General features: G+C 43.4%; 1 protein-coding gene across 1 annotated transcript in view; it reads left to right on the forward strand.

Moving 5' to 3' along the window:
* The first annotated feature begins 754 nt into the window (after nt 1-754).
* LOC117975311 (ovostatin homolog 2-like) overlaps nt 755-17,763 on the forward strand; it is a 110,086-nt gene continuing 93,077 nt past the window's right edge. Inside the window, 1 exon segment of the mRNA XM_055096493.1 lies at nt 755-837. Coding sequence (XP_054952468.1) covers nt 755-837 — 83 coding nt within the window.

A 17,763-nucleotide genomic window follows, 5' to 3' on the forward strand; every position in this document is an offset into this window, starting at 1 on the left:
GTTCTCCTGAATCTCAGTGATCTTCATTCCTATCCATATTTCTGAATTCTATTTCTGTCATTTCAGCCATATCAGCCTGATTAAGAACTCTTGCTGGAAAGCGAATGCAGTCATTTGGAGGAAAGAAGACATTCTGGCTTTTTGAGTTGTCATAGTTCTCATGCTGGTTCTTTCTCATTTTTATAGGCTGATATTCCTTCAGTCTTTGAAGTTGTTGTCCTTTGAATGGGATTTTGTTCCTTTTATTCTATTTGATGACTTTGGGGGTTTGATTGTGGTATAAGGTGGGTTTGATTTACTGGCTTCATTTCTGGAAGATATTAGAAGGCCAAGGCTCAGCTCAGGACTCCTGAACTGCATGCACTAGTGCAAAGGGACAGGTCTCAGGTCCTGGCTTTGTTCCCTGGCTCCTCAAGGTTAGGAACCTGATGTGCTGGAGGGACCAAGGTGCTCCCAGACTGCTGGTCACAGCATTCTGATGGGTGGTGCCAGCCAAAGCATTCTGCAGTGCAGTGGCAGCAGGATTCCTCCTCATTAACACATGCCACCAGCAGCAGCAGCTCACACATGCCACCAGCAGCAGCAGCAGCAGTGAGGTGGGGTGCATGCTTGTCAGCTTCAGCAAGGTACTAGCAGGTGCTGAGGTGCCAGCCTCTGTGCAGGTGTTCCCAGCAGCAGTAGTGGCAGCACAATTCTATGGGACAGGGGGCCCCTGCTGGTGACTGTATGCTTTCATGCCGATTGTGATGTTAGCATGGGGATAGGGGACTGGTGGGTGCAGGACCATGTGTGCCCTCTGCACATTCGTGTGGATGGCAGTGGCCACTCAGGGCAGGGGTGAGTCTGCTGTTCTCCATGGCTAGTTTTACGTCAGCAACAGTGTTGGCACGGGCACAGGAGCAAGGCACTAGCAGGAGCTGGGCTGGTGGGCCCTCTGCCTGCAAACACTTCAATGACAGTGGCAGTGTGGCAGGGAGGAGGGGCGTGATGTGCACTCATGCCAGCGGTAGTGGCATGGTAGGGTGCGTGTGCACATGCACATTGGTGGGGGAGGAATGCAAACAAAGCAAAGTCAGGGGTGATCATGGGTGAGTGTATATCAGCAAAATGGTATGGGAGAGGCTGCACTTGGGAGGGAACGGGCAGGCTAGTACATGTCCATGAGGGCTGCTCTGTTGGAGCACTGTATTGGTCAGGTGAAGTCCACCAGCTCAGGAGCTATAATGAAGGCCCCCAGGAGGTACTTGGGGGCTGCACTGCAAGCAAGTGCAACCAGTCTGGGCCCCAGAAGAGGCCAGCAGACAAAGGGATGCTCAGGTTGGACTGACCTCATCTCATTTTCAAGACTGTCCCGCAGGGTTCAGGTCTAATACTTTCCCTAAGGCTAAAGTCTCCTATGGGAGCAAGTAAAGCCTAGGAGTGTGGGGGACCCTGGCCATGCTCCATTACAGACACTCCTGCAGCAAACTCTATGGGCTCCACACTGACTGAAATTCTGCCCTGCGATGATTAATATTAAGTGTCAACTTGATTGGATTGAAGGATGCTAATTATTGTTTCTGGGTGTATCTGAGCATTTCTGGGTGTTGCCAGAAGAGATTAACATTTGAGTCAGTGGACAGGGAGAGGAAGACCCACCCTCAGGAAGACCTACCCACAATGTGGGTGGGCACCATCCAACCAGCTACCAGCCAGCTAGAAAAAGCAGGCAGAAGACGGTGGAAGGAGCTGGCTTGCTGAGTCTTCCAGCCTTCATCTTTCGTGCTGGATGCTTCCTGCCCTCAAACATCAGACTCCAGGTTTTTCAGCTTTTGGACTCTTGGACTTACACCAGTGGTTTGCCAGGGGCTCTTGGGCTTTCGGCTGCAGACTGAAGGCCGCACTGCTGGCTTCCCTACTTTTGAGGTTTTAGGACTCAGACTTGGCTTCCTTGCTCCTCAGCTTGCAGACGGCCTATTGTGGCATTTCACATTGTGATTGTGTGAATCAATACTCCTTAATAATCTCCCCTTTTATATATATCAATCCTATTAGTTCTGTCCTTCTGGAGAACCCTGATAATACACGCTGTTCCTGTCATTTGGGCTTATCCCCCAATCCCCAAGAACTGGGATGGAAGCCGTGTTGTTATAGGATAAGAGAATAAGTTTTATTGAAAAATATATAGATATACTGACAGTCCAGCTAGATATACTGACAGTCTCTCTCTCTCTCTATATATATATAGAGAGAGAGAGAGAGGAAGAAAGAAAGAAAGAAAGAAAGAAAGAAAGAAAGAAAGAAAGAAAGAAAGAAAGAGAAAGAAAGAAAGAGAGAGTCTTGCACTTTTGCCCAGGCTGGAATGCAGTGGCACACTCACGGCTCACTGCAACCTCTGCCTCCCAGGCTCAAGCAATCCTCCCACCCCAGCCTCCTGAGTAGCTGGGACTACAGGTGTGCACCACCACACTCAGCTGATTTTTGTATTTTTTGTAGAGACGGGGTCTCACTGTGTTGCCCAGCTGGCTCTATCTCCTAGAGTCAAACAACCCCCCTGCCTTGGCTTCCCAAAGTGCTGGGATTACAGGCATAAGCCACCATACTCAGACTGACTTATATATTCTTAAAGTACCCTAGGCCCTGTGGATTTTCAGAGACTCCACTTAAGGAAAATGTGAGTGACTCTTCTAGTACAATTTGTGATAAAGGTTCAAGGAAAATGAAGGGAGTGTACTTTGTGGTACATAACACCCCTTTATGGGAAACCTTTTTTTTCTAAGTAAATAATAAATTTTCAGTCCCCATTTTACTTATGTATTTAGTAGTTAACCTGATTACATAATAAAATTGCTCCTCAAATTATAAGCAAGCAAGGAAGGCATAATGAAGTCAGCTATTTGGTATAACTAAAGGCAAAGAAAAAGTCTTGGATTTAAGGTTTATGGTGGAAAATTCTCAGTGTCACAATGAGTATGTAAGGTATTAAGGAACTGAGAGAAAAATACCATCTAAAGAATAGATGTGGGTAGATGAACAATACAGCTCTCTTACTTGCCCTTTTCTTTTTTTTTTTTGAGACAGAGTCTCGCTCTGTCGCCCAGGCTGGAGTGCAGTGGCGCGATCTCGGCTCACTGCAAGCTCTGCCTCCCGGGTTCATGCCATTCTCCTGCCCTCAGCCTCCCGAGTAGCTGGGACTACAGGTGCCCGCCACCATGCCCGGCTAATTTTTTATATTTTTTTAGTAGATATGGGGTTTCACCGCATTAGCCAGGATGGTCTCGATCTCCTGACCTTGCGATCCACCCGCCTCAGCCTCCCAAAGTGCTGGGATTACAGGCGTGAGCCACCACGCCCAGCCCTTGCCCTTTTCAATAAAACCTTTCCCCAGTTTCTTTTTGAACAGAGTACTGAAGTCATTTTCCTTGTCCAGATTTTTATAGTAAATAATGAACATTTTAATTCAGGAGTGTTGAATGGAAAGTGCCAAGCTTTGATGTGATTATATTCATGTGATTGTGTATGTGTGAGTGTGTGTGTTTAAGAAGAGGTAGTTTAGACTACCACGGAATATTTCATGGAGGCTGTATAGCTCTGATTTGGAGAAGGTTTGTGCTATTGAAGCATCACATGGCACTTTTATGTCCACCCTTCCTGCTCCATGCAAAAGTACTTTGAACAATGGGAATAATAATTAACTGTCTCTATCATTTTCTTATACAGTAATCACATACTTTTTTGCAATTTGAAATAAACTTTGTGTGTATATATATGTATATACATACATACATGTATACATATATACATACAATATGTGTATGTATATACATATATACGTGGGTGTATATATGTGTATATGTATGTATACATGCACATACACATGTATACACATGTACATGTGAATATATGTATGTGTACAGATAGGTGCACCTGTGTATACACATATGTATGTGTGTATGTGCATACGTATACATGCATATGCCCATATATATACACATATATGTGTATATATGTATGTGTGTATATATAAATGTAGATATATATATTTAATGAGTAGCTGAAACCCTTAACACTAACATCTCCTTTGCTATGTTCTAGAAATCTCATCCTGTTTCGCCACCTTCTCATTCCATCAATTTTATTGTATTTCTCTTCTTTATCCTCAGCCTCTTTCTGTTTATTGTTTTCTTTTCCTTCCACCATCACATATAATCCATATCCTAAAGATGGATTATATCCATATCCTAGAGATATGGATTATATTCCCATAATAATCACATTTTCCTTCTCACTTTCTGGATATTTAATGATCTTCATTTTGACCTCACTTTCTCTTACTATTAAATAATTTTTTTATGATTCTATTGCAAACCCTCTTCTCTTCTCACTATACACATTAAATATCCTGCATTTCAGTTACTGTCTGTATTTTTGTGTATCCCAAATATATGCCTCTATATTCACACTTCAGTTCCACATATCCCACTGCCTAAGGTGCTTCTTTAACTGAATGTCCCACAGGCACTTCAATAGGATCCATAGTCTACTCCAAACCAGTTTCTCCAACTTAGATCCCCGCTTCAGTGTGTGACAATATCATCACCCATCACCTAAGGGTCAAATTTACCTCCTTCTCTCTCTCATCTCATTTTCTCTCAGTGTTGATAATTGACAATTGTTGATCTACCTCCTGAATGACTCATAGATCTACCTGATTTTATCCAGCACTGCCATGCTGCTTTAGTTCAGACCTCCAGTCTTGAATGCTGATAGTTGCCAAATACTCTTCCTGGTGTTTGGGAAATATCAATGAATGAAAATAGTAAAAACAGCTGCCCTTGTGGTGCTTGCATTCTAATGGGGGAGACAAACAATACGTATAATACAATCAAACGAAATGCGCAAACATAATAATGAACATAATGGATAAGCAAAGTCTAGGAAATTAAGAGGCTATAAGTGCTATGGAAAATATAAAATGAAGAGAAGGGCAGGAGGATATAGAACACTCTGGGAGGTAAGAAGACTGGAAGGCTAAACACAAGGCTTAGGATTGATATCATTTAGGCAACGACATTTGGGCAAAGTCTTGAAGGAGGTTATGGAGTTGGCCACATAGACATCTAAGGAAAATCTAGGCCTGGCAGTGAGATCAGCTAGAAAAAAACAAGGCCCATAAAGTTAAAGTGTGTCTTGTGTGTTCAAGAAACAACAATTAAGTTAGCATGGCACTAGAGCAGACGGAGCAAAGAGGTGCATACAGTAGTAGGTAGAGAGATAAGAAACATGTTGGGGCACCAAACCAGGAAGGGGATCAAGGGTCATTGTTAGGGCTTTAGATTTCACTCTGAGCAAAACTGGGAATGATTGCAGGGTTTTGGATAGAGCAGTGCCCTGATCTGATTATGTTTTAAAATAATCAGCTAGCTGCTGTGTTGAGTATAGGCTGTAGGAGTGCAGGAGTAGAAGTGAGGAGACCTCGTGGAGGTTGTGAAAATAATCCAGGCAAAAGGTGATTGTGGCTTGGACCAGGGTTGTGGCAGGGGAGAAGCTGGTAAGAAGCAATAGATTCTAGGTATATTTTGAAAGTAAAACCAGTATGATTTCCTGATGGACTGGATACAAGGAATGAGAAAAAAAAAGTGATCAGAGATTATTCCCATGCTGTTGGCCTGAGCTAATTCTATGGAAAGAATTGCCATTACCTGAGCTATGCCATGGCTGACATAGGTTTGGGGTAGAAGATTAATAATTCATCTTTGAGCTTTTGATTTTGTATACTCAAGTGGAGACATCAGGAGGCTGGACAATCAGTATAGGAGTTTGAGAGAGGGAGAGAGCTCTGAGCTAAAAAAAATATATAAATTGTGGAATTGTGAGCACATAGACTGTGGGATGGGAAGAGATTACTCAGGCAGTGAGTCTGAATAGGGAAGAGAATTGGGGCCTTTTCTGTGAAGCTCTTGAATATGTGGAGGTTGGGAGGAAGCAGATTGAGAAGAAATCAGCCAAGGAGACTGGGTAAGAGAGAAACCAGTGAAGTCAGAGGAAGACCAAAACAGTGTGGTCTCCTGGAAGCCAGGTCAAAAACTGTCAGGGAAAAAGGAGTAGTCAACAGTGTCCAGTGCTGCAAGTGTGTCAAGGAAATTGAGGACTGTAAATTGATCATTTACTTACTTAGGCAGAAAAAAAGTTACCCATTTCTTTCATCCCATAGGGGACATCATATGCCAAAATAAGCTGGATTTGTTCTCTTAAACCTCTAGCACAAGTGTACTAGAAGGTCACATTTTTCTTGGGTGGAGTTTCCTTGAACATGCTAGGAGCCTAGGTTTTTTTGTTTGTTTGTTTGTTTTTAATGTGACGTCTCACTTCGACCAACTTAATAGGATTGCCGAAGCAAGGCAGTGGTTCTCAAACTCTAGTGTGTGTCAGAATCACCCAGATGGTGAGATTGCTGAGGCTCATTCCTGGAATTCTGACTCAATAGGTCTGGCTGAAGCACAAGAACTTGTATATATATATTATACTTTAAGTTCTAGGGTACATGTGCCCAACATGCAGGTTTGTTACATATGTATATGTGTGCCATGTTGGTGTGCTGCACCCATTAACTCATCTTTACATTAGGTATATCTCCTAATGCTATCCCTCCCCCCTCCCCCAACCCCACAACAGGCCCCGGTGTGTGATGTTCCCCTTCCTGTGACCATGTGTTCTCATTGTTCAATTCCCACCTATGAGTGAGAACATGCGGTGTTTGTTTTTTTGTCCTTGTGATAGCTTGCTGAGAATGATGGTTTCCATCTTCATCCATGTCCCTACAAAGGACATGAACTCATCATTTTTTATGGCTGCATAGTATTCCACGGTGTCCAAAAATGATAGACTGGTTTAAGAAAATGTGACACATATACACCATGGAAGAACTTGTATTTTTAAGAGGATCCCAAGTGATACTGGCACTACTAGCCCCAAGACCACAATTTAAATCCCTTGATCTAAGGGCATAGCTTGGACATCAAGGTTATTCCAAGCTTCCCCAGCCATATGTAATGGTGAACTGGGGTTCAAAGGCTCCAGAGCCTTGCTACTCTAAGTGTGGTCAGAAGAGTAGCAGTATTTGCATTGCTGGGAGGCTGTTGGAAATGAATGCAGAATGTCAGGTCCTACCCACATATGCTGAACCAGAATCCACATGTTAACAAGATCATCCTCAGATTGGGTATGTACAAATTAAAGTTTGAGAAGCACTGCTTAGGCCATCTCTGGATTCTTCTTTTAGGAAACTCTGCCCATGTTAATATCATAATTGTTCTTGCTGTTCACTGATCTTTGGGAACTCTCATTTTCTTTTTACTGTACCAAACAATGACATTTTAGTACTTTTATCTTGCTCACAACTTTCTGTTCTCTCCTTCCCATCCTTCCAACACAATGCAATAGTCAAAGTGTCTTGAACAATCCACTTTTCTCTGTTTGTGGTTGCTCACACATGAGATTTTCCTCTTCTTTGTAAGTTTAGAGAATGTGTATTTTGCTCAGGCCTCAAGTGCTCTCAGATGAATCATGATTTTGTTTTTTAAGTCAATCATATTATCACAGTCCCCTCTTACAGTGATTGGAATCCACAGATCAGGTTCCACAAAACAGACTCTGAGATGAAGATTTGTGGGGAGAGGGTTTATTGGAGAGAATTCTAAAGATCAACACCTGTAGAGGATGAAGGAAGCAGGATTGTACAGAAAAAGGAGCTGTAATACAAGGCAGTCACAATAAAGTTATCAGTATATCTCGTGGGGAGCTGTGGGGTTGGGGTGATTGTTCAGAGTTGTCCTAATTTAAGGCAACAGAGCTGTGCATTTATACACACATAGTACCCATTATTGTGCACTGAGCTGCCCCTAGAAAGGAAGAGGAACCTGGGTGAAATGTTTCTCTGATGCTGAGGGAGGTTCTCAGAGGTGAATTCATCTGACAGCCAACAGCCACCAACATTCCTAGCAGCTAGGGTCATAAGTGCCTCTGCCATGAAGGGGATTATCTAGAGGGTACACCACAGCATTCACTACTTTGGCCTAGCAATGAGAGATATAAACTAGGCGTGGATAAGGAGCTATACAGGAAAATTTCCTAATATAGCATCTGCAATAGTTTGTAAAAGAGGTGGGGGGCAGGAAAAGGGAAAGAGAGAAGGTGGAGGAGGAGGAGAAGGAGAAAGGAGAGAAGAGAAAAGAAAAGAAAAGAATAGAGAGATGTAGGAGAAGAAAATTTTTTCCTGCTCACTCTTTTCATTCAGATTGAGATATTGCTGGGAAGGAATAATCTTTGCTACTTCAGGAGCCAAAATTGCAAATAATACTGACACATCAAGGAAGTAGGGTGGAAAGAATTTAGGAAACTCTTTGATGGCATGCATGAGCTGCTGAACCAATGCCAGTCCTCTATTCTCAGGATTTGTGCCAAATGAGATTATAAATGTTTGATTTTTTAAAAGTCTGTTTAGGTATTCTGTTACTTGCACCTGATAAAGATGTTCTTACTTTTCTTTTTCAATTCCTTTCCTCCTTTATTCTATAGCATCATTATATAGAACTTACGACATCTCATTTCTTTTTAGTTGTTTCTATATTGATTTCAGGAAAATCATTTTGGAGAGTGCTTGGCTGACATGAGTAATCCATTGTTCATACTAATGCTCTTTATGACTAGAATTTTGTAGGGTGTGTTTGGTGGTTAGGGGTGTAATATTTAGTCTCTGTAGAGGCTTACCCAGTGTTTACTGTGTCAGTAACTGTTCTAATCACTTTAAATATATTACTTGTTCAATTTCCACAACAAGCTTATAAGGTATGATATTGTGATTATTCCAATCTATAGACAAAGGAAGGGAAGCACAGGGAATTCAAATAACTCATCCAAGGTTGATCATCTGAGAAGTGGTAGAACCAAGATCCAAACACTCACCATGAGGCTCCAAGGCCTTTGTCCTTCTCTGTAACTACCTTACAAGGAAAGGAACGAATGTTTTACACACAAACCAAATTCTTAATATGTTAATATTTTAAAGTCAGGTTGAGTAATTGTAGTTTTCTGAAAGCTACTGTCTATGAAAAGAGTCAAACTCTGTAAAATATTTGGAGAGAGTTATTCTGAGCCAAATATGCATGACCATGGCCCATGAAGACACAGCCCCAGGAGATCCTGAGAACATGCGCTCAAGGTGGTTAGGCCACAGTTTGAATCTACATGTTTTAGGGAGACATACGACATTAATCGATACATTTGAGGTACACGTTGGTTAGGTCTAGAAAGGCAGGACAGCTCAAAGGGGGCAGGGAACTGTGCTTCCAGGTCCTAGGTGGATTCAAAGATTTTCTATTTTATTTTTATTTTTTTTCTTTTTTATTGATCATTCTTGGGTGTTTCTTGCAGAGGGGGATTTGGCAGGGTCACAGGACGATAGTGGAGGGAAGGTCAGCAGATAAACAAGTGAACAAAGTTCTCTGGTTTTCCTAGGCAGAGGACCCTGCGGCCTTCCGCAGTGTTTGTGTCCCTGGGTACTTGAGATTAGGGAGTGGTGATGACTCTTAACGAACATGCTGCCTTCAAGCATCTGTTTAACAAAGCACATCTTGTACCGCCCTTAATCCATTCAACCCTGAGTGGATACAGCACATGTTTCAAAGAGCACAGGGTTGGGGGTAAGGTCACAGATCAACAGGATCCCAAGGCAGAAGAATTTTTCTTAGTACAGAACAAAATGAAAAGTCTCCCATGTCTACCTCTTTCTACACAGACACGGCAACCATCCGATTTCTCAATCTTTTCCCCACCTTTCCCCCCTTTCTATTCCACAAAACCGCCATTGTCTTCATGGCCCGTTCTCAATGAGCTGTTGAGTACACCTCCCAGATGGGGTGGTGGCCGGGCAGAGGAGCTCCTCACTTCCCAGTAGGGGCGGCCGGGCAGAAGCGCCCCTCACCTCCCGGACGGGGCGGCTGGCCGGGCCGGGGGCTGACCCCCCCACCTCCCTCCCGGATGGGGCGACTGGCCGGGCGGGGGGCTGACCCCCCACCTCCCTCCCGGACAGGGCGGCTGGCAGGGCAGAGGGGCTCCTCACTTCCCAGTAGGGGCGGCCGGGCAGAGGCGCCCCTCACTTCCCCGACGGGGCGGCTGGCCCGGCGGGGGGCTGACCCCCCCACCTCCCTCCCGGACGGGGCGGCTGGCCGGGCAGAGGGGCTCCTCACTTCCCGGTAGGGGCGGCCGGGCAGAGGCACCCCTCACCTCCCGGACAGGGTGGCTGGCCGGGTGGGGGGCTGACCCCCCCACCTCCCTCCCGGACGGGGCGGCTGGACGGGCGGGGGGCTGACCCCCCCACCTCCCTCCCGGACGGGGCGGCTGGACGGGCGGGGGGCTGACCCCCCCACCTCCCTCCTGGACGGGGCGGCTGGCCAGGCGGGGGGCTGACCCCCCCACCTCCCTCCCGGACAGAGCGGCTGGCCGGGCAGAGGGGCTCCTCACTTCCCAGTAGGGGCGGCCGGGTAGAGGCGCCCCTCACCTCCTGGACGGGGCGGCTGGCCAGGCGGGGGGCTAACCCCCCCACCTCCCTCCCGGATGGGGCGGCTGGCCGGGCGGGGGGCTGACCCCCCCACCTCCCTCCCAGACAGAGCGGCTGGCCGGGCAGAGGGGCTCCTCACTTCCCAGTCGGGGCGGCCGGGCAGAGGCGCCCCCCACCTCCTGGACAGGGCGGCTGGCCGGGCGGGGGGCTGATCCCCCCACCTCCCTCCCGGACGGGGCGGCTGGCCGGGCCGGGGGCTGATCCCCCCACCTCCCTCCCGGACGGGGCGGCTGGCCGGGCGGGGGGCTGACCCCCCCACCTCCCTCCCGGATGGGGCGGCTGGCCGGGCGGGGGGCTGACCCCCCCACCTCCCTCCCGGACGAGGAGGGAGGACGCTCCTCACTTCTCAGACGGGGTGGCTGTCGGGTGGAGGGGCTCCTCACTTCTCAGATGGGGCGGTTGCCAGGCAGAGGGTCTCCTCACTTCTCAGACAGGGCGGCCGGGCAGAGACGCTCCTCACATCCCTGACGGGGCGGCAGGGCAGAGGTGCTCCCCACATCTCAGACGATGGGCGGCCGGGCAGAGACGCTCCTCACTTCCCAGATGTGATGGCGGCCAGGAAGAGGCGCTCCTCACTTCCTAGATGGGATGGCGGCCGGGCAGAGACGCTCCTCACTTTCCAGACTGGGCAGCCAGGCAGAGGGGCTCCTCACATCCCAGACGATGGGCGGTCAGGCGGAGACGCTCCTCACTTCCCAGACGGGGTTGCTGCCAGGCAGAGGCTGCAATCTCGGCACTTAGGGAGGCCAAGGCAGGCGGCTGGGAGGTGGTTGTAGCGAGCCGAGATCACGCCACTGCACTCCAGCCTGGGCGCCATTGAGCACTGAGTGAACGAGACTCCGTCTGCAATCCCGGCACCTCGGGAGGCCGAGGCTGGCGGATCACTCACGGTTAGGAGCTGGAGACCAGCCCGGCCAACACAGGGAAACCCCGTCTCCACCAAAAAAATACGAAAACCAGTCAGGCGTGGCGGCGCGTGCCTGCAATCGCAGGCACTCGGCAGGCTGAGGCAGGAGAATCGGGCAGGGAGGTTGCAGTGAGCTGAGATGGCAGCAGTACCGTCCAGCTTCGGCTCGGCATCAGAGGGAGACCGTGGAAAGAGGGGAGAGGGGAGAGGGGAGATGGAACTCAGGTTTTTTTTTTTTTTAAAGGTAGGTGGATTCAAAGATTTTCTGATTGGCACTTGATTAACATAGTTTATCTAAAGAGCTGGAATCGATAGGAGGAAGTGTCTGGGTTAAGATAACAGGTTTTGGAGACCAAGATTCTTATTATGCAGATGAAGCCTCTGCGTAGCAGGCTTCAGAGAGAACAGATTGTAAATGTCTCTTATCAGACTTAAAAAGGTGCCAAACTCTTAGTTAAGTCTCTCCTGGATCAGGAAAATGACCTGGAAAAGGATGGCGATTCTCTGTAGAATGTAGATTTTCCCCACAAAAGACAGTTGTGCAGATCCATTTCAAAATATGTCAAAGAAATACATTGTGGGTGCGAGGCTTAAAACCTGGATGGCGGATTGATAGGTGCAGCAAACCACCATGGCACATGTATACCTATGCAATAAACCTGAACATTCTGCACATGTATACCAGAAGTTAAAGTAAAATTTTTAAAAAATGATCATGTTCGAGTAAAAAAAAGAAAGAAATATATTTGAGGGTAAAATACTTCAATTTCTTTTAGGTCCTGTTATCTGTCATGTTGATGTCTTATTGCTACAAAGAGTATTTTGTCTTAAGGTCTCTGTTTTAATGTTAATGCTGATCAGCAGTGCCCGGATTCCAAAGGGGGAAGGTGTAATCAGATACATCTGACCTCCCACTCCTATCATGGCCTGAACTAGTGTTTCAGATTTACTGTGGGATGTCCTTGGCTGACAGAAGGGGTTCATTCTATTGGTTGGGGGGCTTAGAATTTTATTTTTGGTTTACACTACAACAAAAGTATAACTTTCTTGTGCCAAGGTGTTGCATTTACCACAGGCCTTTCCCAACAGAGTGCATTCAGTCCTAACCACACTCTGCCTGAGAGATTACCTCTGCTTCCACTAGTAAGAAGCTCTGGAAATGTTTATAACTTGTTGTAACAGCTTTAATGCCAAATAAAACAAGTTTACACACCCTGATTATCTTCAGTAGTGGTAACTCAGAGGAGAGCACTGTGAGCCTGCCCTCATGACACAGCCCCACCACAGATACTTATGCTTGTGGGTCTTCACACAAAGAGAGGCCTTAAGGGAGAGAACAGATGAGCATTGCTTACCATTGGTTGGTATGAACCAGCTGCCTACTGAGGCTCTGGACAAAGGGCTTCTCAAGAACAGGTTTTGCAGAGGGAATGACAGGTTCCCATTTGTCCCATGACTCATGGTAAGTTCCTGGCAAATTTCCCTAAACCCTTCATCAATTGGCTGCGAAGAAACACTGCATGCTTTGCAAAGTGATGACAGCCAAAAGTTGCAAAATGATTTGAATTATTTCCAGAAGCTTTGTATTTTCTTAATATCAAAAATGATCAATACTACCTAAAGAATCATACTTTAAAGAAAGTGAAGCAAGAAAGGTGGTGAAAACACAGGAGAGAAGTTATATTCTGAAAATGACTTTGGAAGAGTGAATAGATCTTCACTAAGCTTGGAAGCATAATTTATTCTTTTTCTTATTTTTCTTTTTACTTTTCGTGAGTATATATTAATTTTTATTTTTTAATAGTATATATTACCTATAAACTTCAGTTACTTTGCATTGTAGGGAAAGGCATCTTGAATATAAAATGTTTTCTTATATTAAATATATGAATATTCACTGCCATAAAAGCAGACAATGTTTATTAATAACATTATTCCAAAGTATTCACAATATACTCAGACTTGGACTTATGTCTTACTTGTGTTTTATTTTGACAATTACTGAACTCACTTTTTTAATTTCATAAAATAAATTGCTGCTGTTAAAAAATTATAATAAAAGGCATCCCAGATGCATTTTTTTTAAAACATTAGAGCAATGATCTTAAAGTTAGAAGCATTGATTTAGATTTTGTTTAGAATCCTTTTTTGTAGTAATGGTAAGGAGGCTTTAGCCCAGCATTGCACTTTTATAGTTGTAATGAAACACATCTCTGCTTTACAGGACGAGGAAGTGAACATTGGAATGTATGTGAATAAAGAGGGATTTTTTTCCATATGCTGGAAACGGCATTCCCAGTTTGCCTAACAGACAACCCACACCATCATTTTTCCCACTTTCTCCACACCCTTAACTTTATGAATGAGATCCTTCTTGTCTAGTAAATGATGAAATCTTTTCCCACAGTAGAAGGGGATTTCCCATGCGTAGACTGAGAATTAGAAACAACTGCTCTGTATCCCGTATGCAAATAACATTGTTATTGTACTGTAAAAAACTTATGTGTGTCTGTGTTCATGTGTACATGTGTTCTGTTATTCTGTTTCACATTTAAACAGTTAGAAGACTTTTACCAAATTTAGAAGGTGTATTAGGGAGGTCTATATTTATATCTATCTCTCAATTTGAATAATGTTTATGTACAAAATTCACTTTTGAGATCTGGGGGAAAATCTAAAAAAATGAACAATCATACCTTAAGTCAGATGTAACTTAGAGAGTTGGAGGCAAGTATAAATAATATTAATAGAATTACTCCATATGTATTATAATTCCATGGAATAAGAAAATAAATCATAATTCTAAACATGAGTCCCAGATAGAAGGTTAGGGCATTTACTCCAAATTTTAGGTGCTAATTGGCAATCTAGAAAATTCTCATATATGCAAGTCAATGTAGTATGCTCATATATTCATTTATCAGAGGGGTATTATTCAAATATTTAATAATTATGATTTCTTCAATCAAATCAGATAGATGAGATTGTATGTGTGTTTATATAAAGATGAATTTAATTCTCCTTATAAAAGATAAGTGCACTGCAAGATCCACCTTCTACTCAACAAATCCAAACATTTGTATTAATTTGTCTTTTGGAAATTTCTTATATTAACTTTCCTGTTATCGATGTTAGATTTGGATTTCTAAATTGTAATGGGTTAATAAAGTCTGAGAAAGCATTTGATCTCCAGATGTGCCCTACTACTGGTATGATTTATATTTTGCATTTTAATTAGTAAAGATGCTCTATATGTAAGTACATGCCTGACTGTGTTCCTCAAATAGTAAGTGATCATTTTAGATTCACACTTTGGAATGAGTGTTGTAGCAAGGGGTAACGAAACCCCAAGGAATCAGTAACAGGCAAACATAAAGAGAGGTAGGTTTGGGTGTTGCTTTTCACAAAGAACAACACAAGTAGTCACTAATCTGAGACTGTTAGCCAACTGGGATATAAAGAGGAAGGAGTAGATTGAAAGCATAAAGTCCATTGTCTTAGTCAAATGATTAAGGGCAATTGTCTTTAGATGTGGCCAAAATTTCATAGGTAAAGAAGTGCATGATAACAGGCTTTTTAGAAAGGGTTACGTGAAAATAGAGTAACAATAAAATAAAAACTAATGCCTCATTAAGTTGACCATACCCTAAATACAGATGATGACTGGCTTTAATCTTTTCTAGTTCTCTGTAATATATAGCAGTGGGAAACCAGCAGAAGACATTATTAGTCAGAAAGATGCATCTGCTTCTCACTGCATTACAAAACCTGTGTACAACCTCTGGATAGAAAGCTAGCACCCCAATAATGGGTTTGCTTGAAAAGTCTGGGAGTCAAGAGTGCTTACTTCAAATGCAGCATAGGATGGGTTGAATGGAAAGAAGTGAACGGAAAGAAGCTCTCCTCCTGGGAGGGTTAATATTCTCCTATTTTGCTCCCCAAGAATATGGTTAGTTGTACACAGACACAAGATTCTATGGAAAACCTGAGACTGACTAAAAGTTATGATTGACTCAAGAAGTGCTTGCATTCATATACCACCCATTGGAAATTCAACAATGAATAAAACATGCAGGCTGTATCTCTGAGATTCCCGTATCTCTGAGATTCCCACAGCCAAGTGGCATGTATTACATAAAAACTAAATATTTGTAGTGTGACATGACATCCTGTAATAGAGATGAGTACCTGTGTTATGGGAGCTAAAAGCAGCAACAACTAACTTCAGCTTGGGAATTATGAAAGTTTGAACCGAATCACAAAAGAACAAGGAGGATATATGTACCTGGTAGACAGGAAGTCATATAAAGAGAGGTTCTAGACAGAAGACTGAGCCCACAAATACACATGTAGAGATGAAAGGGTGTGGCACATTGCTGGTGTTTTCAGGGAAGAAAGCAGAACGTCTGTGGGCAAGCAGTGGGGGCTATAGGTAGATAAGAGCCTTAAGAAACTTTTTTTTCTAAAGAGTTTGGAATTTATCTTGTAGGTAATAGTGGACCATTAAGGATTTTTAAAGAGGATATGATATAATTAACTTGAATTTTAGGAAAAAACAGTTGGTAAAACAGATTTCCTGCTGTTTTCAGTAAAAGGGCAATGTCAGAGGCAGAGCCCGATGAAACCACTTTGTGATACTTGATAAAGTCACAGCAATCGTGCGATTGTCTTCTAAGAGCATCTTATTTAGTCAAAACTCTAAAGACAAAGAAACACAAAATACCTGGCAATAATTTTGGTAAAGGAAAAGAAGAAAGTGAAATGCAAAAAAAGAAAAAGTAATGCTTCAATAAACTTTCCTACCAGGATACTTTTATATAAAAATATGTCGTATGGAAAATACAACATCAACAATTAGTAATAAAAAAGACATGGTAATATTTAATTTTTTTTCAATTAGAGCTTCCTTAAGCCTTTGTTATTTTTACATTGCTTCCATTGTAATAACTATACAGAGCATTGCCAACCAGAAATTGGTACTGAGTTCTCAAAATAGATTTAGCTCTCAACCAAGAAATAATAGTGAGATACAAATTAATTTACAATGTTTGAATTTACTGAAATGGGATTTAATTTGTTCTTGAAATTTTCACTCATAGGCATTGTAAATTATGTCTAGGAAATGCTGATGCAAGACTGTTTTGTAAATTAGATGACACACTTAATGACATGTAACACACTGGGAGATGGCTAAAATTTAAACATGACTTAAACTTTAAGAATGACTCAGGAAATACTGGCAAAATCTCCTGCATGGATATATAGTCCCATACTCGGCTTCCCTGACTAGTGAGAACCTCTGGGCTCCTAGAACACTGACCTGTACGTGGATCTAGCAGACACGGCATATTGACTTTTTCTTCATCTCATTGGATCATGATGTGGAAGATAATACATCTGGGTGTTTTTCTCTTTCATCTATCTCTTTCTCAGTCTCCAAACGTGTCAGTGATTACACAATTTATTATTTCACATGGAAGGCAAATAGAGCTTGGTATTAAAAATTCAGGCTGGGCACAGTGGCTTACGCCTGTAATCCCAGCACTTTGGGAGGCTGAGATGGGCGGATCACCTGAGGTCAGGAGTTCAAGACCAGCCTGGCCAACATAGTGAAATGAAACCCCATCTTTACTAAAAATACAAAAATTAGCTGGGTGTGGTAGCATGAGCCTGTAATGCCAGCTACTCTGGAGTCTGAGACTGGAGAATCACTTAAACCTGGGAGGCGGAGGTTGCAGTGAGGCAAGATCGTGCCACTGCACTCCAGCCTGGGCGACAGAGGGAGACTCTGTCTAGAAAAATAATAATAATAATAATAATAATTAAACATTACATTTTTATTGCAGTGATTTGATTTTAAATAATTTTATCATTTTACAATATAACCCAAAATATGCTCATGGGAATAGTAAATTTCAAATTTGGTGGGCATCATCATCTCTGCCTCATAGATATCCAGAATGCTGAGTAAGAGCTGTAACAGTGCTATATTTATGTTGAGGAAGAGGTGTCTGACAGCTGCTGGGGAAGGAACTGGACAAACAGTAGGCAAATATAAAACAGAATGTGCTGTGTCAGTTTGGGGGCAAAAGCATTGTACAAGAACACTGATGATGTTAACCTTTATAGAACTAATGACAAATTACCTGCTGATTTTTAATTGGGATTTCCTTTTTGACTTTTAAAAATTTAATTCATAGGCCAACATCTTTCTGTTTCATACAGATTTAGCCATTTGATGTATTTCTAACATTTAAAA

Source organism: Pan paniscus, chromosome 10 (assembly GCF_029289425.2).
Source record: "Pan paniscus chromosome 10, NHGRI_mPanPan1-v2.0_pri, whole genome shotgun sequence".
Taxonomy (NCBI): Eukaryota; Metazoa; Chordata; class Mammalia; order Primates; family Hominidae; genus Pan; species Pan paniscus.